Source organism: Bemisia tabaci, unplaced genomic scaffold (assembly GCF_918797505.1).
Source record: "Bemisia tabaci unplaced genomic scaffold, PGI_BMITA_v3".
Lineage (NCBI taxonomy): Eukaryota > Metazoa > Arthropoda > Insecta > Hemiptera > Aleyrodidae > Bemisia > Bemisia tabaci.
In genome coordinates this window covers 39836-67471 of record NW_027311768.1, presented here as the reverse complement: position 1 = coordinate 67471, position 27636 = coordinate 39836, and the positions used below count along the sequence as shown (strand labels likewise).

The 27636-nt window shown below is 39.2% G+C and overlaps 1 protein-coding gene across 1 annotated transcript in view; it reads left to right on the top strand.

Moving 5' to 3' along the window:
* The window catches only part of LOC140225905 (rhophilin-2-like), a 72502-nt gene extending 47892 nt beyond the window's left edge, over positions 1 to 24610 (top strand). Inside the window, exons 6-8 of the mRNA XM_072305912.1 lie at positions 4803 to 5035; positions 6642 to 6794; positions 22081 to 24610. Of these exons, the coding sequence (XP_072162013.1) occupies positions 4803 to 5035; positions 6642 to 6794; positions 22081 to 22266 (572 nt within the window). The 3' untranslated portion in view covers positions 22267 to 24610. The remainder of the gene's footprint in view (positions 1 to 4802; positions 5036 to 6641; positions 6795 to 22080) is intronic.
* Positions 24611 to 27636: the final 3026 nt, after the last annotated feature.

The following is a 27636-nucleotide window of genomic DNA, read 5'->3' as shown; positions in this document are numbered from 1 at the left end:
TTTTAAATGGTGCCGCAGTGCTGCTGAGGTTTGAACCCTTCTTTAATGATTTTTGGCAAATCGCGATTCGTCCGGTTTGGCGCTACCTTTTTACATGATCTAGTGCCCTTAAGGTGGATCCCTACTACTGTAGTTGAAAAAACCGCCACCACGTGGCGCTTCGCCGAAATCTGTCGTTTTTTTCCATGTTTTTCGATGCATCTGGGCGATTTGCTCAGACATAAGCCAGACTTGCGACATTTTCTTAACGTCACTACAAAGATTATAGTATGCTAAATAGTTATGTACAATCAGCTTCTTTCGGCGATCATTATTTGCGGAGAAACTATGCACGCCGCGATGAAAGTTCCGATGTCTGCGCATTTCAAAATGCCCGCGCAAACCTTTTCGATCTCGGCCGGTTATCGAAAGGAGTGGGGGTCCGAATCCTCATGCCTGGCAATTCTCTCCGGTTTCTGTCCTTTTCTTTCTCCCCTCCCCTCTCATCTCTCTCTATCTCAGGCCTCCCTTACTCTGTGCCTGCGCGCACCTCCGGATCCGACGCGAAGTGTCATCACCCCACGGATGTGTAAAGCCCGGTAGCTCTAGCAGTCGAAGTGACACCCATCTTTCGTTCTAATGTATGCGTTCATGTAAGTGCCTATTGTGTTTTATGTCCTCCAAACCCTGCATTAAAATTTTATCAACCTTTACAATACTTTATTCAGAAACTGCACCTTTTATTGGAATATCTGATCAGAACAAATCAAAATTTTCTCGGAAACATCATGCACGTATTTATAGGTGATCTGTAAAAATAAAATATAAGTGTATACCGGGTTATTCAAAAGTTACGCACCACTGGCCATAACTTCAGTTCTATAATTACGATATCGACTTTCGGTTTGTGGCGTCCATCTTCATATCGAGGGGGAAACTTTTTGAGGTACTTTTTAGTTTTAAACCCCCCCCCCCCCCCACGGGGAGACGGGGCGGGGGCAACTCAAAAATTTCATAGGCGCAGCTCATCGTTAAAAACTTTTTCAAAAATCGACGTTTAAGGGATATCCGTAAAAATCTTAGGGAATTACGTCTTTAGGGTTTTTTTTGGACACAATTGAGGGAAATCTCCCTGTAAGAGTCTAACAAGGCTTGATAACTGCCCTCGATAATGAAAGTAGCGTGCATACAGTGCGAGAGACGTGTTTCCCTGAGATTTTTTCGGATGTCCTGTAAACGTCAATTTTTGTAAAAAGTTTTTTTAACTATGAGCGCATCATCTAACTAAAACCAAACCAAGCTTAAAAAATGTCCTAAAGCGTCCTTGATAACACATCAAAAGCTCGTTTTAGCTGGACGATGCGCTCGGTGTCAAAAAAGCCTCGGAGTGATAGAAAGCCACGAATTTTCGCCAAAATACGCCTGCAGACCTATGTTTAGGCAACCGTTTGATACGTATCCAGTGGCCTATGGGCTAAATCATGATTATTTCCGTAAACTACATTGAGTCAACTTGGAAAACCCGCATAAATTTCCAGATTCAAGGAAGGGGCCAAAAAAGGCCCGTATCGATACCCCTCCTTTTTAACCGGCAAAACGTGGGCGGATCCAAGCGTATAGTGCATACTTGGTGTTCAAAAAGTTACCGGGCTGATGCCGCCTCGGCCTTAAAAATGATCCGATCAAGCTCAACTGGAGCTCATTTGAAAGCCTATACTCTCACGAGTACAATGGTTTTGAGTTTTTTGGAAAATATTCATTATTTTTCGTACAACATCAATTTTACGGCGGCATGTTTGGCCCGCTCTTGGAGGGCTGTTGGAGGGCCGAATCATCGAGATCCATACGCTAGTGTGAGGTGTGTGCAACATACAAGTGCGTGCACAGAGGAGGCCGATAAGAATCAATTTTATACGTGGCCTACTTGGATATGGTAACATAAACTTTAGCTGAGTACATGCTCTTTTTAACCCCAAAGGATGCGAGTTTCTGACCTCGCCAAAGTCAGTTCAGTGTGTTTCTGCTTTGTCACTTTGATTACAGCGAAAATGCTAGTTAAAATTGAGCAAATATTTAATAAAGTTTAGTGTTCATCTGCAAAAATCTGCAGAAAGAGGTTTTTGACCTGATCGAACAAGTGCACGGTAAATATGCGATGGGCTGGAATCAGTGTTTCGAGTGGCATTCGTGTTTCCTAGAGGATAGGACGGCAGTGGGAGATGATGAAAGATAGGCACGACCGACCTCCGACCTCTGTGAATTATGCAAATTTGGAAGAATTCCGATCGATTGTCAGAAGAGACATTCCTACCACCATTGCAGAAATTTCAGTTGAATTGAATGTGTCAGCCGGATCAATCCATTAGAAAATTTCTAGAGTACCAAAATCGCCGAGCAGGTCAAACACGCCACCGTAGAATTGACGTTGTGCAGGAACTAATAAATATTTTTCAAAAAACTAAAAACCATTGTACTCGTAAGAGAGTAAGCTTTCAAATGAACTCCAGTCGAGTTTGATCGAACGATTTTTAAGGCTGGGGCAGCATCAGTCCGGTGGTAACTTTTTGAACACACCACGTACGCCCTCCCCCGCCCGTTTGCCCGAAAAACATGAGAAAAGAAGAAGGAAAGCTCTGACATTAAAATTATCATTAACACAATCATTCATGACAAAATTACTCAAACTGCAAAGTAGATGCTGTAAAATTTGGAAATATTTTCGGGGCAAGCATCCCAGAACCAGAATTCTCTTCCGCTAGCCACCCCCTTCCCTCCCGGCTCGAAGTGTATGGATCCGCTCAGGGATCCTCTTTTATGCGGCAAAACCAAGAGGCAGCTAAGAGCAACGGCTAGGTGGCAGCAGGGACGAGTTCTATAGGACGCCGTCCTGTTGTGAGCGGGTGATTGCAGCGCATTCTCGCGTAGGACCCTAGTCAACTCAGAGGATCCTTCCCCCCGAACCTCGACTCATCCATCGCCCGCTCCAAAAGTGAGGTTAAGCCGAAGATTGAAAAATAACACACAAGGCGGCTGAATTCTTGAAAAATAAGTATATTTTTGGCGTTTTTCGACCCCTTTCGACTAGGAAGGGCTCGACGCACACGTACGTAGAGTGAAAAATTCGATTTTTTGCAATTATACGCGATCCTACGGATTTTAATGAAGTCCAACAACTGATAACAGCAGTGAGTTGCGAGGGTCCTACGCGAGATAGCAGCACTAGTACCTGCTCACGAATTTTTACATTGGCTCTTACGGGAGTCCAGGGTCCTATAGAACTGGTCCCTGGTCACCTTGTGGCAGGTACCTAGCAAGTGTGGTAGGAAGGAGGGAGGAGAGAGGGGCTAGAGTGGAAAAGTCACACACCCCCGCGGCCCGCGGCAGGCGCCTTTGCGTAGGAGAGAAATTATGTCATCGAAGCGGAAGCAGCCAGCAGGACTGCCAGGTTTCTAAACTGGCCGCGTGCGGGGTGGTGGCGGAGCAGTGGAGAGAAAAGATGAGAGAGTGATCACTGTGATCAGCCGCGCAGCGAAGGAGAAATGGTGAGAGGGAGAATAGCCCTCGGACTGCACCGACCCTCGGAAGAGGGGAATTCCAAAGATTACTAAGGACTCCAGATACCGCATTGAAATTAAAAACGGCCCCCCAGTCCCCTGCAGCTCCAGGGTAGGCAACCTGTTTAGCGGTATGCCATACTTCGAGCTAACGAATATACTGCTTGCCGTGTGTTTGACCGGTTTCGCCGTGCTGTGCTAAGTTTGGTTGAAGATTCACTGTATTAAATTTTCTTATGTTTGAAATCGTTAAAAAATGCCGGAAAAAACCAAAAAAAAGAAAGAAAAAAAAAATTAATGCAAATAACTCTGCTCAATTTTCTGAGTCCAGATAAGTCCACTAGTGAGTCCACTAGTGACTAAAATGAACAATTTTCGCAATTTGCCGTTCATAATCTGCACATTCGAAGTGCAATTTCCCAATTTCCCATGCACTTCCCTTACAAGTGGGCTAAAGTATGGCATACCGCTACACAGATTGCCTACCCTGGCGCTGCAGGCGACTGGGGGGCCGCTTCTTTCCTACGGCAAGTATACGGCGTGCGGTATCTGGAGTCCTTGGTAATCTTTGGGGAATTCGAACATTTGTCCGAGCCGTCACGATCGGTGCCTAAATCCGCTTTTCTCAATGGAGTATCGTGATTTCTGAAAGAAATGAGGCACGTCCGCGCGCGCGGCCCGTTTGAATAAGCGTAAATGTGAAGAATCTCATTACAGCATGCATATTTTCGGGTACTAATTTTCATTTAAGGTTAACATCGATTATAGCTGCATAATCCTGAGGATACGTACTTTGTAGTAATGTTGAGATATTTTTAATATATTCAATCCTAACTTCACAAATTAATGAGAAGTGACAAAAAATGACATGTTTTAAGATCAGCAACTGTGGCGCCATCTCTTAGAATTTTTTTTGAGAGCTTTATTATATGTAGGGTTCTATCTTAAAAGTATGAAATCCAACCCTACCCAACCTGAAGCACCGGAACAATCCATAAAATACCATCTAGATTTGCGATGCACCATACAATTTGTAATTTTAAGTGTTGTAAGGAGCCTATCTTGTAATCCCATGTCAAATTTCGTATATACCTGCTTTTTTTCATTAATATCCCCCCCCACCCCCACCTTCCCCGTTCATTATTAACCAATAGGCACTCATTGCATGTAGGTCCCATTTAAATTTTGGCGAAGTCCAAAGTAAGGGCCTTCCTAATAGACAAGTAATTATGTTGAAGATGATCAATTTCTGTTCGGATCGAATTTCAGCCTCAACTAAGTTCCAGCTTTCTTTAACACCGCCCGATTTTGCACATTTACCTGTGGAAGATTTATTCAAGCAACTAGGTCCTGTGGCAATATTTTCTGCGAAACATCATTGGACAGCGCCTCGGTCAGTTCGCCTGCAAAGGAGAAACTCGCATGACACGGGTTTCGGGTTTAGTGTCCGAGGAGACTCTCCTGTAATTGTAGCTGCCGTTGATCAAGGCTCTCTAGCTCATGTAAGAACCGTTTAATACCTTCAATATTTACATAATACAATAGTATGTATTACCTATACATTTAATATTTTACTTGCAAACTGCAGCTGCATATCGAGTTTAGAGGCAAGTATAACCTCTCTACTAGTATATGGGCAATCAAAGCTTTAAGACTCGTATTTTCTTATGGGGAATAGCAATCATGTCATTTACTTGTTGCTTGTTGAGTTAATTAATTGTTATCCAGTGTGCCTAGGTAGTCAACGTAACAATGTTTCATTTACCAAACTAGTTGATGAGGGGGTAATTTTAAGCATTGAGTGGTGGAGCTCTGAAAAAAAAGAGATTTTATTTAACAACAAGAGGCTAGTGGATAGTTTCTATCTACCTTTTGATGGAACTATTGCAATGTAGTTTCATGTTTTTATTTCGCTATCTCTTGTTAAATTTTGCAAGAAACATCAAAGTTGTGGCCTTAAGTCAAAGTTAACTCTTATGCATGTCTCCAAACTGAACACCTGAATTTACTGTTCCTACCATCTTGGTAGCATTAACTTTCGAATGTTTTGATGAGAGCCTGCGTATTTAATGGACGACTTTTTAAATAATCTTAATAGGATTTTGCTTTTCTTTTTTCCCCCAACAGCTACCTACATCATTATTTCAGTAAAGAGCGACCCTGAAAATGACCGTTTTTTGGTACAATTTAGGACAACGGGGATTTTTCTGAAACCGGGCCCAAACGATACCTTATGATACTGTAAAACTGTAGTAAAAGTTTTAGCTTGAGTATACGCACGGTTTTTGAGAAATGGGGGGCGAAGTTGCCGAACCGCCATCATTCTTGACAGTATTTTCACAGCAAAAAGACGGGTAAAATGGACGAAAAAGTTACACCTTTGTTGGGTTTTGGATGTGAATGTTCTTATTGGTCCCCTGTGCCTATATCTGTGTTCAGTTTAAAAAATTTTCACCGCACAAAGGATCGAAAATGGGGTAAATCGTGGACAAACCAGGATTCTTTGTCAAGCTTTTTAAGAATGGAAGTAAAATTGTTGGTCCTCTGCAAAGTTCAGATCCTGGATAAGTTCATGTACAGTAAACTTAGCTTATATCCGACTGTGTCTGGACCGGCTGAAATTTCTGCTGTAAGGGGGTTCAGGTAAAAGTGAATTTCCATGTTTTTCGCCCGAAATTGCGAAAATAATGGGTTTTTATACAGCCGACTTAATTTCGTATCCGAAATGGAGGAATTACTGGACAAATTAAGAGCTTCTGTCAAAATTTTTGAAAAATAACATAAAACTACTAGGTATTTTGCTAGATTCAAAAAGTGTAAATTCAAAATAGGTTAGTAGCCCATAAAAGCGCTCCATATTCATTGTTTGGACCATAACATAAACCATAAACAGCATTCGGCACAAAAAAATGAGGGTATTTTTCTAATTCAGAAGTTAAGCCTGCAGAAGAAACATCGGAAGGCAAGGAAGGATTATTCTGAGTTTGGCATTCAAGTGTCTGAGGCAATGATGTTAAAAGCGTATATGAAGTCACTGCATCGGAGGGGGAAAATCACCATATATTCGTACTAATTTACAAAGCTAATGCCGTTAACTTTTTGTTTTAGTTTGGAGGAATGAAGGAGGGTGACTTTATCGTAGCAATAGGTAACCATGATGTCAAATGGTCCCAGCATGATCATGTTGTAAAATTAATCAAAGAAGCAGGAGACTCCCTAAGCCTGAAACTCGTTTCACCCATGGACAAGAATTATTTAAAGGTGAGTCATAGTTTCATCTTAATGGCGTCCAAGGGAGAAAGTTTGGGGCTATCCCAAACCTAGGTTACCAGTTGCAAACCCGTGCCACCTGCCGTGCAGCCTGGCGGCAACGTAAAAAAATGTAGGCACTAGAACAAGACGAAGGTTCAATCAAGTAGGGAGCTGATGCTAGGGTGGAGCGAAAAAACATTTTTTTCGAAATCTGTGACGGCTAGTGAAGAAAACCACCAAAGGGACAAATGGAAAAATCCTGGCTCTATAGGACAACTTTTTCATTGAAAACATGGGGCTCCAATTTTCAAACTGTCAAATTTTAGATTTTACCGAGTTGTTTTTCTGATAAGTCGGTTAAGCTCGGGAGGGATTTGCCTGCAAATAGTTGAATTTTTCAGTTTTCGGTACGAGAAGAACGATGCGCACGTTAAAATTTCTCGGAAAATTGTCTCTGTGGAGATATGACGCTTCCTTTTTTGGGGTCCTCAAAACATGTTTGAACCGACCGCCATGAATCGTCGAATCTACGCATCATAGACGGGAAGATGGCGGCGACGAAACCAACCTGCTTACTACCGCCACGCTGCCGTTGTTGACATCACGATTTCTCGTTTGAGGTTAAGTAAGTTCTACGTGAATGTTTCATATCCTACATGAATCTGTATCACATTCTGATTGAAAAGCTTAGAGAATTAAGGTGAATCTTCAGCTGTAGTTCCGAAAAAATCCACCACGTAGCGCTGCTAAAATCCGACTCCAAAATCAGTGATTATTTAAATATCACAATAGATATTTTAAATTCTAAGACTCATAAGTTCTAGCAGCTTACGTCTGGAATCCTTAGAAACAAACGCGAGCTTTGAAAGTTTAATAATAAAAGCTGTAACTTGATCCCAGTTTCTCTTACGAGATATCTGTAAGTGCGAGAGAGACAGCTCACGGTGGGAGAGAGATTTTTTTTTTTTTTTTTTTTTTTTTTTTTTTTTTTTTTTTTCTTTATTGAAAGAATAGAGGACTACATGGTATTAACTCTATTTCTTATAACTAGGAACTAAGAACTACTTTTACAATAATGGGTAGGCTGGTACGACACCGGCCCTATCTAGATTACAGAATGTACAGGTGCTGTACATTACGATTGAGATAATTGGTGCAAAATATATACATATGTATACATGCTAAATAAAGTATAGATATTTGTGATAAATATTTGGATCTTAATTATTATGCCCCCCGTCCCCGCTATAAAACAATAAGATATTAATTAATAATTAATAGAGAAATAGGTGCATAATGCAATTATAATGCACGAGTGACAGTCGAGAGTCAGACACAATCAGTACAAGTGATAGGAGACGTTAAGATTAGAGATGCTCGATGTTAGAGCGGTGCGTTGAGATGCGATGTGTGCCAAATGGTGTTATTATTTGGAAAATTACAAGAGTCTTTTACCAAAAATTTCTATGAATGTGACTAGATGAAGATATAAACAAGGGGGTATAACGACTGTCTTTTGGGGGTAAATATGTAGAAGGTACACAAAATGGAGGTTAAAATTATTCTTAATGGCTTTTCATCAAAATAACAAATACTTAAAAAGAAATTTGGCATCAATTCATTTTTGACAAATTACCTCAGATGTTCGGGCGGAATGCGGACGATGATGCGGAAAGCGGCTGTAATGAAGTCGTTTCGCGTTGCGCCCCGCGACGGGAGAGAGATATCTGCAACTGCTGAGAGCGATCAGTCGCGATTGGTTGCATCAAGGTCATCATGCTTAACCCTACTTTTTTCTAGGACCAAGTTTCAGAGCTTCAGAAATTACTTTTCTCGTCGTTTTTAGTGTCAATAGGAAGAAGAATGTTAAGGCTAGAACTTATGACTCTGCAATTTAAACAGAAATTCCTTTAACTTTCATAAAAGCTCAAGGACTCACGTGGAGCTATACAGACTCAAATAGCGTGGACCAAAAAATCAAAATACAGCGGTGGCGCCCCTTGCGCGGAGAAATTTCTTACTTCACGGAGCTGTAGATAAACCTTAAGAACAATGGGTATGAATCTCAAACAAAATAACCTACCTAACCTCCAATTGAGCAACAAAAACACACCGCCAACGCGACGCCGCACAGTGCAGTGTCCTTATGGGCGGATGAGAAATAATTCATATCTGATCGAATAATGCATGGAATTCAATGAAATTTTGACAGTGTTAAGTATTCATCATGCACTTGCTTGTGTTAAAGTCAAAGTTTCCAAAATTTCCCAAATGATTGAATATGGTTTTGCCAAATGTGCCGGGTAAAAGAGAGAAAACCAACCTGAAATCACAACAAATAAGGCTTACAAGGGTATATCTGGCCCTCTCATAACACCTCCATTTTAAATACAGTGTTGCCAACGCGCCTGGAAAAAACATTTTTTTTAGCAATAATTCAAGGATTAAAATGTATAGTTTCACGCAAGCTCGCTCCAAAAATCGACTGTATACTTACAGATGCTAACGATGCATATTATATTTTTAGTGGGGCCGATAAGCGTAACAATCGTGCACTTCTGGAAGAAAGCATGAAAATTTCAGAGATTCATCTCTACCCTATAGATATCCGATTTAGACATAGACCCCAAAAATCTGAGCCCCCTGGGGGGGCAGGGGGGCCCCCAAATTTTGAATTTTGAATAACTACGGAACGGCGAATGTTAGCGTAATTTTTTTACAACAGAACGATGGGAAATTTTATCAGGAACAAAACTGGTTCTTATGAATTTTTCCGTGGGATTGATATTTTAGGCGTGAAAACGGGAAAAAACCATCGGGGGACGGGGAGCCGGCCGTTCTGAGGCAGATCCGCGCGCTGCGCTACCTGCCCGGGACGCGCGCGGCGGCGCGGTACGGTGTTACCGACGCAACAACCGCTTGTCTTTGTTTAATCTCAACGATGCGCAGTTTTAAAAATATTATGAATATATCTTACTACCTATGAAGCCTTAAAAAAGGCTTAACTTTTGCAGGTAATATATGTATGTATGCAAGCGAGCGGACGGCAATGGAAGGAGAAGGGGCTAGGTGCTGGAGTCCTGGATTGTTTTGTTGTATGGATTTGTCAAGTTCAAGTATTAAAGCATCCATGATAACTGTATCAGTCATCAGTTGAACGGAATAAAATCTGACGTACAGTTGTCTCGGGAAGGGGGGGGGGGCTAAAAGTCACACATCTTATTTGTATACCACGATGACCTGCAAAATGATTTTAAAGTGTTTGTACCAGGATGGTATCTAAATATGCTTATCAACCCTTAAGTTCCCGGGAGACGGCTTCTAGCCAGACTTTCAAAACAGGGAACCTAATTTTGTAAAAAAAAATGAGTAAAAAACAAGCATGCTTATTCTCTTCTCTTGAAGGAACATTTTGGTACATCATCGCTACGTATAGGCATTTTTTTAAGAGGACCAAAACCACATTCAAAACTTGCTCCAAGAAACGCCAAAAGAATCTTGAGAAAGCTTGATGGGGACAAAAGATCCCCCAAAAACCTTTGTTGGACTGCTTCTTGTATAAGTATAAGGAATATTGTAAAGTAATAATTAGCCGCCAATATCCGCTAATCTGCAAAAACGGTCCGTTTGAGTGATATGAAGTCGCGCCTGCTGGGAACATATCCTGCTCTTATGTCGTCACCTTCCAGGCAAAGTATCACAAGCGCCATGCGACGTTTAAAAATTTCCGCCGCCATTTCATTTCTTTACTGAGAAATTGTTGGTTGAATCTGTTTGGAAATTTCACTAAATTTTATCGGCAGCACAAAGAAAATTCAGTGAAATTTTCGGACAGCTTCGTTGAACAATTTCTCTGCAAAAAAATAAAATGGCGGCGGAAATTTTTAAACGTCGCATGGCACTTGTGATACTTTGCCTGGAAGGTGACGATGTCATCAATAAAATCTCGCATCACACGATTTCCCTCAATCTCCGTAATTTTGCAACTGATAACCGATTACTGATTTTGACTGATTTGTTGATATTTTGACAAGAAATTAACCCTCTGATAATCTCTGAAGCTAATTTGATCAGTGTTATACTGTGCGATAAAGTTTAAGGTGTGCGTTTTGTGCATTAAATATTTCGCAAGTCCCGTTTCTTAAAAATTGTCTCCGACATACCTAGAACTCTCCACGAGCTCTATACAAATAAAAAATTGGTACGAGATTTGCGGGTTAAAAAAGAAGAAATGCAATGAATTTCTTCTTGAGGTACTGGTCCTTCTCAGAGGTTCTTTAAAGGATCAGAACCTGCATATGATAAATAAATTTCCTCCTATATTAATATTTTTTTCAATACAAATGTTACCAACTCCACTCCAAACTCCATAGAACAAAATGAAAGATAATATACATGGATTTTTTTTACTGTTATTCCATTTTTCATGTCTTGTGGTTAGTATACCAATCTTCAAGTGTGACTCGATAAAAAGAAGCGATAGTATTCAGATATCTTATTTTTTATTATTCATTTGATATATCGTTCTATTTTGTGAAATAGGTACGCATATTTGTTGAATATCTGAAAGATCGGGAAGTTCATGAAAATGAATACGTCTGTTGACTGGCTGGAGTAAAAAAGAGGGGAAAAGAACACTGTCGGAATATTCCGTATGTATCAGTACCTATGCAAATTGCGAGAAACCAATTAACATTAACGAAAAACGATATTAGAGGAAAAGGAAGGAAATCTGGGCACCTTAGTGGCAAGGGACTATGAAGCCCCCCCCCCCCTCCCTCACTCCTCAAGTAATGTCTTTGCGTCAAGTATTGCAGAATTCTTGCTTATGTAAGCAGCTCATGATCCCATTCGCCGAAAGTAGTATGAAAAATAAGCTAAAAATAAGTTATCAAGGATCCCATTTCCAGTAGTCATGAAAAAGTGGGTCAAAATCTAATAAAATCTTTATCTACTTAAAAAAAACAAAAATATGATTTTTGTACAAAATTTCGGCCCAATCCAAAAAATGTCACTAATTACCAAAAACAAAAAAAAACAAAAAAAAAACCAGGCACCCAAAAAATATGATGGCAGTACCGTTTGGATTCATCATATAAAAGGAAATGATATCAAAACGGCCCAATTTTCTCTTTCATGCCCATGCAATATACCAAACACCCCAACTTTTTTCACAAAAAAAATAAATAAATAAATAAATAAATAAATAAATACCTATAAGGTATGATGACCTGAACACGTTTATTGGATCCATCGCTTTAAAGGAGTATGATATCAAATCGGCCCAACTTCTCTGAAATATGCCCATCTCGGATCAATAATTTTTTTGAGACCTTCCGACTCATCGCTGAGGAGACACTGATCATTACTTGACCCTTAGTATATGTCCTTGTTTAGATGTCAAAGAGTTCCTTATGAGAACTGTAATGAATTTTTTTTCTTTGAAGAGATAAAATCAAAAAATCGTCATAAAATTGAAAAAAAAATTCGAAGAAAAAAAAAGGAATGGGCCGGCCGGCCGTACATACAAGTGGTAGATAATATAGGGTGATTATCGTCTCTCTTTCACATATACATGAACAAGTATCATCGTCAAAAGGAGGATCAGTCCTTCTTGAAATCGTCATTGAAAGATAGACTGAAAGATATTCACACATGAGTGAACAACTTAACAACTTTCAAGCAATGCCATATTCTTTGTTTGTTTCTGATAGAAGGCCTTACAAACTACTGAACCTTGGCGTATTATTGCGAATATTATGTGCCTCCTACTTGTACAATGCTTCTTTCTTAGCAACTTCATGGATGTTGGCAAGACCGGGTCGGTCACCCATGCCAAAATGTTGGGGCATACCAATGTATCTACATTTCCCCCTTTTTTTTTGTACGTGCCGGCCGGCCCATTCCTTTTTTTTTCTTCGAATTTTTTTTTCAATTTTATGACGATTTTTTGATTTTATCTCTTCAAAGAAAAAAAATTCATTACAGTTCTCATAAGGAACTCTTTGACATCTAAACAAGGACATATACTAAGGGTCAAGTAATGATCAGTGTCTCCTCAGCGATGAGTCGGAAGGTCTCAAAAAAATTATTGATCCGAGATGGGCATATTTCAGAGAAGTTGGGCCGATTTGATATCATACTCCTTTAAAGCGATGGATCCAATAAACGTGTTCAGGTCATCATACCTTATAGGTATTTATTTATTTATTTATTTATTTATTTATTTTTTTTGTGAAAAAAGTTGGGGTGTTTGGTATATTGCATGGGCATGAAAGAGAAAATTGGGCCGTTTTGATATCATTTCCTTTTATATGATGAATCCAAACGGTACTGCCATCATATTTTTTGGGTGCCTGGTTTTTTTTTTGTTTTTTTTTGTTTTTGGTAATTAGTGACATTTTTTGGATTGGGCCGAAATTTTGTACAAAAATCATATTTTTGTTTTTTTGGAAGGATATCACGTATTTTTGGTATGACTTCTACGAAGTATCAGGCAAAGAGAGTTCCCATTTTAAATTTAAAAGTTGTTCCCGCGGGCGCGAGGCAGAGAGGAAACGACCCCCCCCCCCCCCCCCCTCGAAAGCGGCCCACCTTTTTTTAAGGAATTTCGTTCAAACCGCATGTCAATAATCTGTAATCGTTCTCGAGACATCAGTAAGGAAGGATCCATATTTTTGGCACACCCTGTACGTCACAGAAAAAAAACCGCAGGTCAGTATTGAAATCGTGACAAAGTTGGGTCACTTGACGTAATGCCTAATTCTCATTGGCTACGAACGATAGAAACTACAGTAAAGCGCATTGACTTATAACGCAATCTAGGTCGCGCGGTAGGTAAGACAGCTAGCGGGGTAAATCAGGGTAAAGACGCGCCTTCCGCTTAGTGGATACATCCGGATATACGAACGAAAAGTACCCGTATCAGGCAACGGCACTGGCATGACAGGCATTTCCATTGTCTCGGTCTCGGACTTGCTGGGTGTTGCTGAGTTGCCTATCGTCCCGCCTGAAGGGACTCTAGTCTCGCCGAAATTTCCTAATGCGCAGTCTAAGCCATAGATAGTGCATAGAGAGGTTATGATAATTATGTTATAGGCCGTGTATTGTTTCGTTTGGAAATTTTGAATCGGGTTTGAGCAAAATAGCATTGCAATTTCAATTTCTCCTGGCTCCTGTCTCTTTTTCTATGTCATATTATTTCTGAAATTAATAACAATATAACTTCTTTAATGGTTTTCTCATTGTACGCACGAAACATTTTCAATTTTATGCTGCCCCGAGGAATAATACTTCCAAATGTGACCATTCTTGATTTTGCATGATTCCTTCTCTCTCTAGGTACCTTTTTCGTTGTGAGTGAGTTTTCTTTTATGATTCTCTGATTACTGAGGGCACAATGCTTGGGCACAATGTGCCTGAAACGGAAAGTTGCTACTTACTTGTTTACTATGTGCATTCCTATCCAGACATCATATGAAATCATCTTGGTACTTGCGTTAAATCTTTCCGTTCATAAGGAGATGGTATACAATAAACTTTAGTTGTGATGACATAAATTTTCTCAACTGCATGCTGATTATTGAAACTATGTCAGTACGACAAGGCAAGACACCCCTATCTTAACCGTGCAATATATCGCATTTCGATCTCTTATCAGACTGCTTCAAACTTTCAATAATCGGCCTGCTGCAATGAAATCCTTTTATAGCTTTCATCATTATGATTCTCCATTTGGCCATTCTGGTCAACTAGAGTCCACAAAGACACATTGACTTTAAACGAGCAACAGGGTGAAAGGGAGAGTGCCAGTTTAACTAATAATGGGTTTATTTTCAATGATAAATTTAACCAGTCTATTTAATGTCACACCTTCAAAGTGGGTGAATGTGTCAGGCAAGAACCCTGATAATCAACAACTTCAGAGCTGCTCTTAATATAGGACTTCTATGTAATGTTCCATCTCCTGTGTACAGTAGGCACAAAACCAGGATTTACATTAGAGGCATCACCTGTGTTAAGGGATACCTTTTATGACTTACATTATCCAACATTTTTTTTTGGATTCTTGGAACTAATGATAGAATGCAAGCTAAATTCTGCAGCTCAGTGCAGGACCTCTATCATTTACGCTGCTTATACCTAGTTATGCCTGCCAGGTCCTTTGACCATTCGAATCGCGCATTTCTCCGAGCTCCAATTTCATCATCAGTAATAACATTGCAAACGCGTGATACCGTCTCATAAAGACAGTAAGCAAAGTAAGTATTTATCAATATTTTTAGTTTTATGAGAGATGTCTCTAAAGCTATGGCATTCTGTATCTTGAGAAATGTGACCAGTTCACTCGTCATTGGAAAAGATAAACAATAAAAGTTGATGCTTCCGCAAGCAAAAATTACAGTTACCACAACTGAAATTTCGATCTCAATAGCATGAATCTTCTGAACTGTAATGAAACAGTTTGATAACATTTCATTTTCAGGAGCCTTTATCTGCCAATGCTGGTCATACAGAGTCAACAGCGATTGAGTTTCAGTGTGTTATCAGGGTACAACAGAGAATACCACTTTAATTTTTGGTTTTCCTTTCAATAACATTTCATTTTTATGAGTCTGTATCTGCCAATTCTGGTCATGCAGAGTCGGCTGCGATTGAGTTTCAACGCACTATAAGGGTAAAACGGAGAGTACAATTTTGATTCTTTGTTTTACTTTCAAGGATGGAAAAAAACAGTCCATTTTCTGTCACACCTTCAGGCATGAACTTTTCAGCTAAGGACTCAAATAAATGCCAACTTAGGAGCCACTTGTCATGTATGGTTCTTCTGTATTAGTCCGTCCCTTTCGTACCGTAGACCGAGAACCAGAGGTTAAAGTATAAACATCACCTACATTCAAGGCTTAATTTTATATCCTATGCTATGTGATCCCTCTCATACGATTCTATCGAGCGAATGATTCTGCCGGTAAGTTAATTATGTGGAGCACCATCATATCTATGCTGGGAATTGCCAGGGAGATTCTGCAACCATCCGATTAAGGTAACTCTCACATCAATACAGTGGCAGGTAAAGTAAGCAGGTATTTATGAGAGATTTCTCAACTCGGGCATTCAATGCCCACTTTCCGGCAAAGAAGATGCTCTGTTGATATACTGTTGCAGCCCAAAATATCAATTACAACTAATATTTTTAGTCGCCTCAGTCTCAATCGATAGCTTTCATTATTCTGCCAGTTCTGGCTACCCAAAGTCCACATCTAATGAGTTTTAACTCACTTTCAGGGTGTGCCAGAGAATTAATTCCTGTATCCATTTTCCGTGCTAAATGAACCAGCTAATTTTCTGTCGCACTCTCATAGTGGGTAAATTTGTCAGGCGAGGACTCAGATAATCTAGAGGTCAGGCGGCACTGATGTATTATATCGAACAGCTGCTCTGTATTATCTCCTATATGTGGTAAGCAGTGACGGCAAGTTTACGTCTCCAGGTACTGCAAATTTTAGCCGATGTATAGAGAGGTTATCATCAAGGATATCCTGCATTAGTTATAGCATTTCAATTTTATCAAACCAATGAAATAGTAGCATATAGATACATACCTTCTGCAGAGGTCAATATGAAAGACCTTGATTTGAAGAATTTTATCCAAATACAGGCAAATTAGACGATTCAATCAACTTCTGACACAGAATCAAGGAGACTTGCTGATAATCAAATTAACAGTAATGTTTGAAGTCAAGTATCTTGGATGTTGTGACATTGAGTTGATTTCATTAACAGAGTGCTGCGTAGCTTCTTTAAGAAGACACATACGCACGACTGATGGGTGAATGCGTAAACCGCGTTTCCAATATAGAGCATTACAAGTATATGAAAACATTGAGGCTTTATGCACCGATATAACATGATACACTGAGAAGAGACACATCAACTCCAGAGGAGTTCGGCTGCTAGCAAAATTTTAGGAGAAAGTGGAAACACAACTTCATCCCCACAAATTGAGAACCCGACAGACATCATCGTATTGAGGGAAAGGATGATTTTCTGGTGGATAGTTGTTGAATCTGATTAACGAGAAATAGTATCTAGGACTCACTATAATGGGATATCATCAATTATTCATGAACAATTACTTGTAAAGATCACTAGATCCGGGCCGCTGGGAAGAAATAGTATAAGTAGCAGGTTGCGATCTGAGTAGGTACTTACTGTAACAGCTCATGCAATGTAAGGGTGTGGGAATCATAAAAGGATTATATAGAAATGGATCCAGTTATCTTCGGCTACGATAAAATGGAAACACGCATCAATTAATCTATCTTCATCTTATTATTTCAATTAATCTATCTTCTTCGTATTAATTAAATATTTAAAGCCATAATAACAGTAGCATAACCTGAAATTTAACCTCTGGAGTCGGCGCTCACCATCCATCGCGCGGTTCTACAAGTTATTTTCAAATTCAAATGTGCTTGAAGAATTGAAGGACCCGCTCCTTCTTTCGATTATTTCTCCTTTCGACGTCTATGTAAGTCTGCAAAAGTACCAAAAGTTCCATCTCCAGCGTCTACAGATTTAAATTTTACCTAGTTTAATGGGTTTTATGCTACCATTACTTCCACAGCCGTGCCCCCAGGTCGCCTATTGAGAATACTAGAAAATGAACTATTTACCGTTATTTCTCCCTTATGTCTCATTTATGTCAAAATTCCAAAAATATGTATGAGCTTTATGAATAGAAGTTTCAAAATATCTACAGTTGTATAGGGTTTTTTTCTACGGTTATAGCTGTAGGTTTGTCTAAATAACACGCCCGCCTTCCGCGGCCGGGCGTTTCGCGGGCCTCGAATCTGCCCCGAATCTGCTCAACAATTCCATCAGTGTCAGCTTTTGTTGGGGTCCATGTCGTCAAAAACGATCGTCAAGTTTTGGGGTCCAAAATTTGTCGTTAAAGCTTAATAACTTTTTTAATATTTAACTAAACTTAAAAAGGGTGGGCATTACGAGTAGAGCTGAGCATACTCTACCCAAATATTATAGGGTTTTTGGGGTTTACTCTCCGACTTAATTAGTAGGAGAGCTTAATGGACCGCAAACCGTGCAGAAAAGCCCGGTCGCGTTGTTTCGTGTAAAACTAGTTAGGCAGCAGCCACCCGTCTTTTTTTTTTTTTTTTTTTTTTTTTTTTTTTGGGTCGTCATTTTTTAGAGGGAGTTTTTTAGGATTGGGCCGGGGTGGCTACCGCCACCTAGAATCTTATTTCGCTCTAATATCTTAAAAAATGTAATCCTTTACAAAAATTACGTAAGGAAAGGGTAATTTACTCTGTACTGAGGTCGGAAAAGCTTTGTATTCATGGAAAACAAGACACGTGATGCGCGATGACGGACCCCTCCTATTGACTCGGCGCTCTCACATTGGAGTCTTTCGCCTTTTGCTTGCTTTTATTTATTACTAATAATACAAGGCTTATATTATTACGGAAAAGTATTTAGGCAGTACGGTAAATTTATAATATTTTTAAAACTGCGCATCGTTGAGATTAAACAAAGACAAGCGGTTGTTGCGTCGATAACACCGTACCGCGTCGCCGCGCGCGTCCCGGGCAGGCAGCGCAGCGCGCGGATCTACCTCAGAACGGCCGGCTCCCCGTCCCCCGATGGTTTTTCCCGTTTTCACGCCTAAAATATCGATCCCACGGAAAAATTCATACCAGTTTTATTCCTAATAAAATTTCCCATCGTTCTGTTGTAAAAAAATTACGCTAACATTCGCCGTTCCGTAGTTATTCAAAATTCAAAATTTGGGGGCCCCCCTGCCCCCCCAGGGGGCTCAGATTTTTGGGGTCTATGTCTAAATCGGATATCTATAGGGTAGAGATGAATCTCTGAAATTTTCATGCTTTCTTCCAGAAGTGCACGATTGTTATGATATTTTCCACTTATCGGCTTCACTATTTTTAACTCTGGGTCTAACAAAACTAAGGGCTATCCTTTCTTTCATTCTGAATTTCAATGCTGCGTGAAATGAAAGCTGAAAAATTCAAATATACACTATAAAATAATGAGGTTTCCGAGGATCAGCATGAGAAAAAGGACGAACACTTGGATTTGATCATATTACAAGTCTTTAATAAAAAGGAAAAGGCATTTCTAAAAATAAAAAATTCAGCTCAGTAAAACATCACCGAAAATTTACAGCAAAATTAAACTTCACAAGAGACAAGAGAAAAAAGAAAGATAAAGACGAAAAATCCATAAAAATACAAAGAATCCATAAAAAATACAAAAAATCCATAAAAAATTCAAGACATCTTGTCAAATTTTTGTCCGAGACACGTTTGCTTGCGAACAGTTCTCGGAGTTTCCCCTCAATTGTTGTAACGCACTCCTTTTTCGATGCCCGTGTCCACAAGTCGAAGAGATCTAGTCCAGGCGCCTGGTAGCTAAAAATGAGGCTACCTGGAATTTCGGGTACACAGCGATTTTTTTGACCTACTTTATGCATTTTGGGTCGCTGAATCCGAATCTGAAGTTTCCAACCGCGTATCTGGTGAGCATTTTCCGTTATTTTGAAAAAATGGCCTAAAAAGGCCTTTTTTTGCGGTTTTTTTGATCTAGCGGCTACGCAGGAGAAAAAGTCCTAGATTTAGTTAATGTTTTGAATAGCTGACATAATTTGGAAGAAAATGGTGTATACATATGCTATAGGTTTGCTTAAAAATTGAGGAAGATACAGCATCGTGAACATCGCGCCCATTCACGTTTTCGCGGCGCACCCGTCATTGCGCGATCCGGCTCGCCGCGGTCAGCCAAGTTCCGAAGCGTTCCAAAGTTCCGAAATCCGAGGTTCCTCAATTTTTGAGCAAACCTAGCATATTCATATACAATTTTCTTCCAAATTATGTCAGCTATTCAATACATTAACTAAATCCGGGACTTTTTCTCATGCGTAGCCGCTATATCAAAAAAACTGCGAAAAAAAGGCCTTTTTAGGCCATTTTTTCAAAATGGCGGAAAATGCTCACCAGGTACGCGGTAGGAAACTTCAGATTCGGATTCAGCGACCCCAAAAACATCAAGTAAGCCAAAGAAAATCGCTGTGTGCCCAAAATTCCAGGTAGACTTACCAGGCGCCTGGACTAATCAGAGTTTTTCAGAGCAAGACCTTGAGACAGAAAAAACGATATAACTTCATTATTCGTAGCCAGACGCAGATGGGACTTAAAAATTCAGAATCTACAGGAAATTTGCAATCATTATCACTTGTCCAGAAAATTGATTATTTTAGGTTTTTCTTAAAAACGTCTTTAAAGTTTAAGTAAGAGGGAAGAATATTAAATTAGAGTACCATCGAAAAACGTGCTCAAAAGTAATGTTTAGAAGTTGAAAAAATAATTATTACGATTAAATCTTAATTATATAACTTACCAGGAGTGTTTGTAGCCATTTTTATTACCAACCGGATATTTGGTACCGTGTCAATCAGCCTTGATCACTGCTATCACAACACTTGCGCGTCATCGGCTATACCGGTCACCGCGCGCGGAGCTTAAATCTCATCACCTCCCCTCACGCCAATTCGATGCAAAATCAGTAATCAAACATTGAAAATAATACCACAAATGTCCCCATTTTTCGTATATCTCATTACTTTTTTCATTTTATATGTTCGAAAATTTGACTTATTTCCATTGGACACTGCACTGTGCGCCGCTGTGTACTCTTCCACTACGCTTCCGCCGCCATATTGATCGTGACGTGAACATTCGAAACCTACGAGAGCGCGGTTCAAATGCCGTTTTAGGTCACCCTAATTTTTGGCACTTTCAAATAAACTTTTCTCCCGTTTGCAGTCCTCAAAAAAATTGGGAAAAAAACTTTCAGCTTTGGTCACTTACTACTTTCGAATGACATAATAAAAAAAATGACCTAACTGACTCATTGCAAGATCATTTCTGGACTACTGAAACGACACGACTGATGCGTACCATACATGTTTGTTTAGGTGATTTGAGTCAGAGAATCGATTTTTGTGGTCGGAAAATGGATGTATCGAATTTTGATATCGATTTATTGCAATTTTTTGTTTGAAAAAAAAAATGATTTTTTGCATTTAGATAAGTTTCTCCTTAACCACTCGTCGAAACAAGGACACTCTGTGACCTGCATTTATGGCCAAAACAGCGTATGTCACTTTAAAATTTGTGGGGAAACAACCGATCTCTCACATCAAGGAGTGATTGTACTCTTTTCAAAAAAATTAATGTGAATCATTCTTGATATTTGATTTTTGACAGTTTTAATTCAAAATTAGTGTTAGTACGAAGGTGCCGGGACTTTCATGTATGAAAATGTATCGTAAACGTAATGAACAGTCAAAACAACATCCTCCTGTACTGATCGTTCAGGTTTCGATTTTCGGTCGAGGCTAAACTTTTTCATTTCGGAATTTTTTTATTTCATGCAATAGAGTGGATGAAGAGGGATTTTTGCTCCTGCTAAAATGGGAATAGGGAATAAATAAGACCAAGTAAAGATTTTGGCTTAGAATTTGACACTCTATTGCTGCTCTAAATACTAAAAAAATCGAGGGTAGTTATATACTCTGACAGCAGATACTTGAAGTTCATAATAATGGAAAATTTAACTTAAATCACGTTCCTTTTCAATCTGCTAGATGAGGAAAAATCGTAAAGTACTTTTACGAGGCCTCAAATGTGCCTTTCGCGCGTTATGTGCCAGCGTGATTCCATGGTGCCAGAGAGCCACTTTGAAGCCCCATCCGACGGCCGCATGAACTCATTGTCTGTCGAAGTAAAACATGGCATAAATATGTACATACTCCAGGATAATGCACGGAGATATTACTACATAATGGATTAAACACTTTTGCGTGACTCTAAAGTTTGGTCTGATGAACTGAATGTTAGGTATTGAGTGGTGAGCTTCTCAGGAAAAAAGACGTACTATTTTATGATTTCAAAACAAGAAAATGAGAAAAATTAAAATACCTTGGGTAAAAGTATATTCGAAGTATGAAGGCCACTTACTTTAGTCCCAGAGGGATTGTGTCTTGTCAGGTTGGGTAGGGTTTTATTTTATTTTTTTTTTAAGCCTGTAGTGTCCACCAACACCTTTAGGTGGATTAAAAAATGTAAGTGCTAACTACTGAGATATGTGCCATTTTGGAGAATTCAATGTTACAATTGCTTCTTGTTATTTATTAATATTTTTCCATGTAATATTGTTTCAGCTACTCACTTTACATTGTGGCATTATCTCTATGTTTCAGTCAAAACTTAAATTAAACCCTGGCGAAAGTGGATGTGGAAGCAGTACAAACAGTAGTTGTAATGGTGGCACCAATACGCAAGGAGACAGCCCAAATGGATCTGTAAATACTCACAGAAAACTCACTTGGAACCCTTTTAAAAAACATCGCGAACGAGAGACAAGTTTCAATTTTATATCGAGATAAAACTTGTGCCTATCTACAGTTCCCTCTTTTAATGGGTCGTTAGTGAAAAAATGAATTAAGGTACCACATTTCAGGTCTCCTCTTCAAAGGACCCCCCCCCCCTCTCTCTCTCCTCAGAAATTGCCTGTTCTAAAGCAATCGATTCAGCCATTGAAAAGTTTGAAAATTGGAGGGTGGTTACATAATCCTTAAAAAATAAATAGAGGATATGCATAGGAATGATCTTTGAATTATTAGGAAGAGAAAAGGCAATGAAGTCGAAATTTTATGGTTTTTTGTTGATTTGTTGTTAAATAAATGTAGCCGCATGGTTTCAATTGAGTTTGACACACATGAAACTGGATCCGCAGAAATTAGACTTCATCTTCTCAGAGAATACTTTTTTTAGGGAAATCCATTGCTAATGTCCTGCAACATCACACAACCCATGGATATGAACGTTTTGACTCTCAAATGGTGTTCTGTTCTTGAAGCATTCGTCAGAGACCTTATCTTTGCTTTTTAATATTTGCATTAGGTAGCTGTAGAGCCTTCACCCTGAAAGATTCTCAATTTGCCCTCTATGTCTACAGGTGAAATTCAAAGCGCTTTCTATTTTGCATAATTTCTCCTGTTTCAGATGGAACCAATGTTTCAAAATGAATAGTGTTAACTCATTTATACTTCTCTTCATTGCAATTGTTAACTTTTCTAATTAGCCATTATTTAACAAGTCCTTCCATCTATGTTTTGTATTCAACTCACTACGGTCTTGCTGATTTACTCACTAAGGTGGATGTCCCAATTACTGGCATTGGTCTATTGATTATTTAGTGTAAAGAGAATAGCTGGGCCTATCACAAGCTCAGTTACATAAAAATCTCAATGAACACACAAAGCCTGTTTCCAGTAATAAAACAACCGTCATGAACTGTGTCCAAGGGTTTGCAGTAGCTGTCTCACTACTTTTTCAAAGACTGCTCCTGTGCAAAACAAGCGAGTACGGTTTTCTAGCAAGAACTCAGTGCTGCGAACACCAAGAACCTTGCACAGCATCAAAGTCTTCAGATTGCTCTGGGAGGAGTTTGGTGACTTCACCACCAGCGTCCATACAGCTAAGTCAAGACACTTCACATGCTCGGGTTGGTGGTACACTTACGGCAAAGTGATGGCAAGTGTTTTCTCTAGAGTCATGGGGTTCTTGACTCGATCACAGGGTGTTGTCTGTAAATTCTCTTTTATCAACTCATAAACAAAATGAATTTCGTAGTTTGTTTGATGAGAAATATTTTCTGATATTTTTTTTATTCTTTTCTTCTAATTTCGAGCGTTCCTTGATCAAAAGTTGAGAAGCATCTTCAGTTGCTCTTGTTTTTAATAAACCACTTATTTTTTCCCCCAGTTTTTCAAGTTCTCTAAGACTCGAAAACATAACCTTCTCCTCTTTAAATTCCGCTCTTAAAACATCACAGCTATTCAAGGGTCTAGATAGTTCTTTGCATTCACATTAATCAAGGTCACTCACTAAGATATGCTCTTAGTGAAAAGATTTAGTGTGTAAGAGAGACCGCACTCTCACTTAAAACTAGCCCTCCTGGCTAATTCCTTTACTAAAACCAGCTGCATAGCTGTCAGTCTCTTCCACTATAATTAAAGCTGCTTTCTGATTTCCATGAACTAAATAGAAAATAAAGGAAATAAATTTAAAAAAAAAAAAAAAAACCAAACTTTACCGAATTTGCTGAAAATTTCTCATCCTCGATGGTTTCCCAAAAGTTCAGGATGACAATCCAGTATTTTCTTAACCCTTGCAGCTATTCCTTCTCCATTAGCCATTGAACATCAATAATAACATCAACCAAATAATGCACCACAATAATTTAAGCGACTTATGTCGATAAAATTCTAGGAAATCGAGGTGTATCAAAATTAATGGGGCTTGTGCTGTGGCCACTAGGGGCCTTTCGGGGAAGCATGACTTTGAAAGCAGCTGATTTCAAATGCTCATAACATCCTTAAAAATGCAAATAATGGCTTGAAACTTTGATCTGATATGTTCCAGAGTAATAGAAGGTGTTATGCATGGAAAACTGGAAATCCACATGTTTGATCCCAAAGAGGTTTTTCTCCTTGTTGATAAGTTTGCATTTTCACCTTAAGGCACACTTTTGAATCACAATTATTGTTATTTTCTTCTCTTTATATCTAGCGTGTCAATCAAGCTGCTCCTTAAAGTGAATTTTTCTTTCCAATTTTATTTGGGTTCTGTAGTTGTTTTATCATTGAAGTATGTGTTTTGTGTATTTCCTGTTATCCTTAAATATTTTAATTATTCTTCAATATAACCTCATCATTAAAATAATCATTTCTCTGTATTAACTAATATTTAAAATCACCCTATATCCGTATGAAATGATAATTTGAATAATTAGTGAAACTCCAAGCAGTGATAAGTGGTTCATGCGTCATATTTTGGAATTCAGTTTATTAATCTCCCACTTCTCACCATGATGAATAACTTCAAGGACTAGGCTCACAACACCAAGTAATGGCGCTGGCAAAATTTCAGTATGGTTTGATATAATCTTCGTGACGACCTCTTAAGCACTATAAGCTTTAAAATCGAACTTTTGATGTGCCAATATTGAGAAAAGCAGGATTGTGAAGTGACTTTCTCGGCCCTCTTACTCACGTCTTCTAATGAAGATGTGCGACTGTTGCTGTGTGTCTATAGAGGCTACGTCGCATGCTCTTATCGTTAGAAGAGATGTGATTTTTTTTCGTCTTTCATATCATTCTGAGGAAATGAAAGATATCCTCGAATATCTACAAGATGTTAAACATTTCTACTGGGTATTACATAAAAAAATGCTGGAAAATTAACTTCTAAACCCTGTTTTCCTTGAGATTGAAACATAGAAAGTTCTGTTCTAAAAGCTGATCATGCTCAGGACGCCATGAGGAATATCATATCAACAAAATATCAAAATTTGGCCGGCATAAAATATTGGCTATCTTGACATCGTGTGCATTGTAGGCAGATGGAGCGGCTGCTATCGCCACCCTTTGCCTGACAAAAAGGAGAGGAAGTAACGGAGGAAAGAAGAAGGTAGGACGCTTATATTCAGTAATTATTCATGACAAAAAAGATTCAAATGGCATGTGAGTTGTTTCAAAACTTGGAAAATGCTGCCGAGTAAACCTCGTGGACAACCCCCCCCCCCCCCACCCGGGTAGATAGGGTCAGAGAAAAATCCGCCCTCCCCGTTTGAAGTGTCTGGATCCGCCTCTAGTGTGCACAGCTCCTTCAACCATTTTACCAGTATTTCAGGAAAGACTTTCTTTTTGGGATGGCGAGCTCTTTGACGGCCACCATTTTGGGTGAAGGAGTTTCCGCCTATGCAATTAATTTTCATCTCCTGTTCTTTCGAGGTCTAACTACAATGTTTTGTAAAGATCATTGTCAGAGCAGTCACTGTAATGCCGCTTTAGAGGCAAAAAGAGATCCTTTGGCTAATATCCCAACGATGGTAAGAACTTTTACTCTGCCGGCAAAAATTTTATCAAACATTGGCTGATTTAGTAAACAAATTATTTGATCAGCGATTCAACACCCAACAGTTAATAAGGTAACTTCAAGGGTCAACTGCATCCTGCATTATATTCAGAGCAGGGACCTAGAACGGAGCAAACTGGCTGTTCGCTCGGGCCGAAGAGCGAAGTTTCTTTTTTCAGCCGCTCGCGCTGGCTAGGAGTTTGCTCGGGAAGTAAACTTCCGGGGACCGTGGAGAAGCTTGGAGATAGAGCAAAGAGTGAGGCTGATTTTAGCCGATCCCGGGGAGCAAATGAGTCGAGCGTTTAAGGAAGGCCAAGAGCGCTCTCCACTTTGTTAGAGCGTCGTTCGGCGATCACGGCTAATTACAATCGACATAAAGACGATAACACGGCACAGGTGAACTCTTCGTTTGGGAGTCATCCCATCCAACCCGTGCTTACAGGGATACCACGCAATATTCAACATAGCCGAAGTCAATCCGCCTAAACACATGTGACGGGAAAATGATTCTAACCACCTCTGTTAACGATAGGCGTGTTTACACTCACATTTTCTCGCGTTGATAGAGACTCCGGCCTTGATTGACCTATTGACCTCGTGGTCTCCTCAACTTGCGCGCGGAAGCGTCGACCACGTTGAGCAGGGATTGGATGGAACGACTCCTTTAAAGAAATGTTCACCCGTGCTGTAGTATCCTTTTTGAAGCGGGAAGCTAAAAAAACCCATATTTCTTACGCAGATAGTGAAGTTAGGGGTGCATTTCAGAGTTTGCCGATGCGCTCATCGTGATTTTTGAGACATTACCTATTTATTAGGGACAACTCTTATTTTTGCTCTTGCAAAAGTTTGCAACAGGCCCAAATGCTACATTTGCGATCACTTTTATCGTAATACTTTGAAAAATCTCGACTTCTAGCAAATACACCATTAAATTCATTCGGTGTGGATCCCGTTTGTTCTTCCACTTGTCTTTTCCGCCTTCCCCCTCACGCTCTGAATTATTGTTGAACGCCGTATCAATATTCCCAAATTTTCACATTTCCCCCGATACAATGTTTATTTCTGAGAAAAATAATAAATATTTTTCTTGGAATTTTCATGTAGCTTAAATCTGAACGCAAATGTATTTCTTTTGAAAATTCGAAGAAGAATATTCATAGATTTTCCCGAACTATGTTACCTATTGTATTCAGTAGGTAACATGGGAAACTTTGCTATGTCTGAGGGCTCATCGGGTTTTCATCCTTTGTCCTTTTCACGGCAATTTGATTCATTTTCAACATTGAATCAATAGCTGAAATACCTATTCATTAATATTTCTAGCTTCAAAAGCTCTTGATATGTACCTATTTAAAAAAACAAGATGGGGAAGCTATGTAGCTTCCCTAGTTACATAACTACCTCTAGAATGAGCTTGGATTTATTCGTTAAAATTAAGTAAATTGTAGTAGTATCATAAAAACTAATCCAATTCGAATTTTCGACTTATATAAATGATCAAATGAATTGATCGGCATCAAATCGGTGGAATTCCTCTTTCTTCCTCCTTCTCAAGGTAAAGGCACCTTTTCGCAAAAAAGTTCCCTAAACTGCCGTGCTAAGGAAAAACGCCATTCTAACATCCGGATGTTGCCACATTCCCAGCAATATAATAAGAATTTTTGAAGAAATTTGCGAGTATTTTTCCTTGAAATTTTCATACAATTTAATCAAATTGCAAATTAAATTCTGTGAAAAAGTGGAAGAAAAATATTCACAGGTTTCCCGAAAAAATTGTATTTTATTAAAGGAAAAATGGCAACATCTGAAGGTTCATAGGGCGTCCTTTCTTAGCA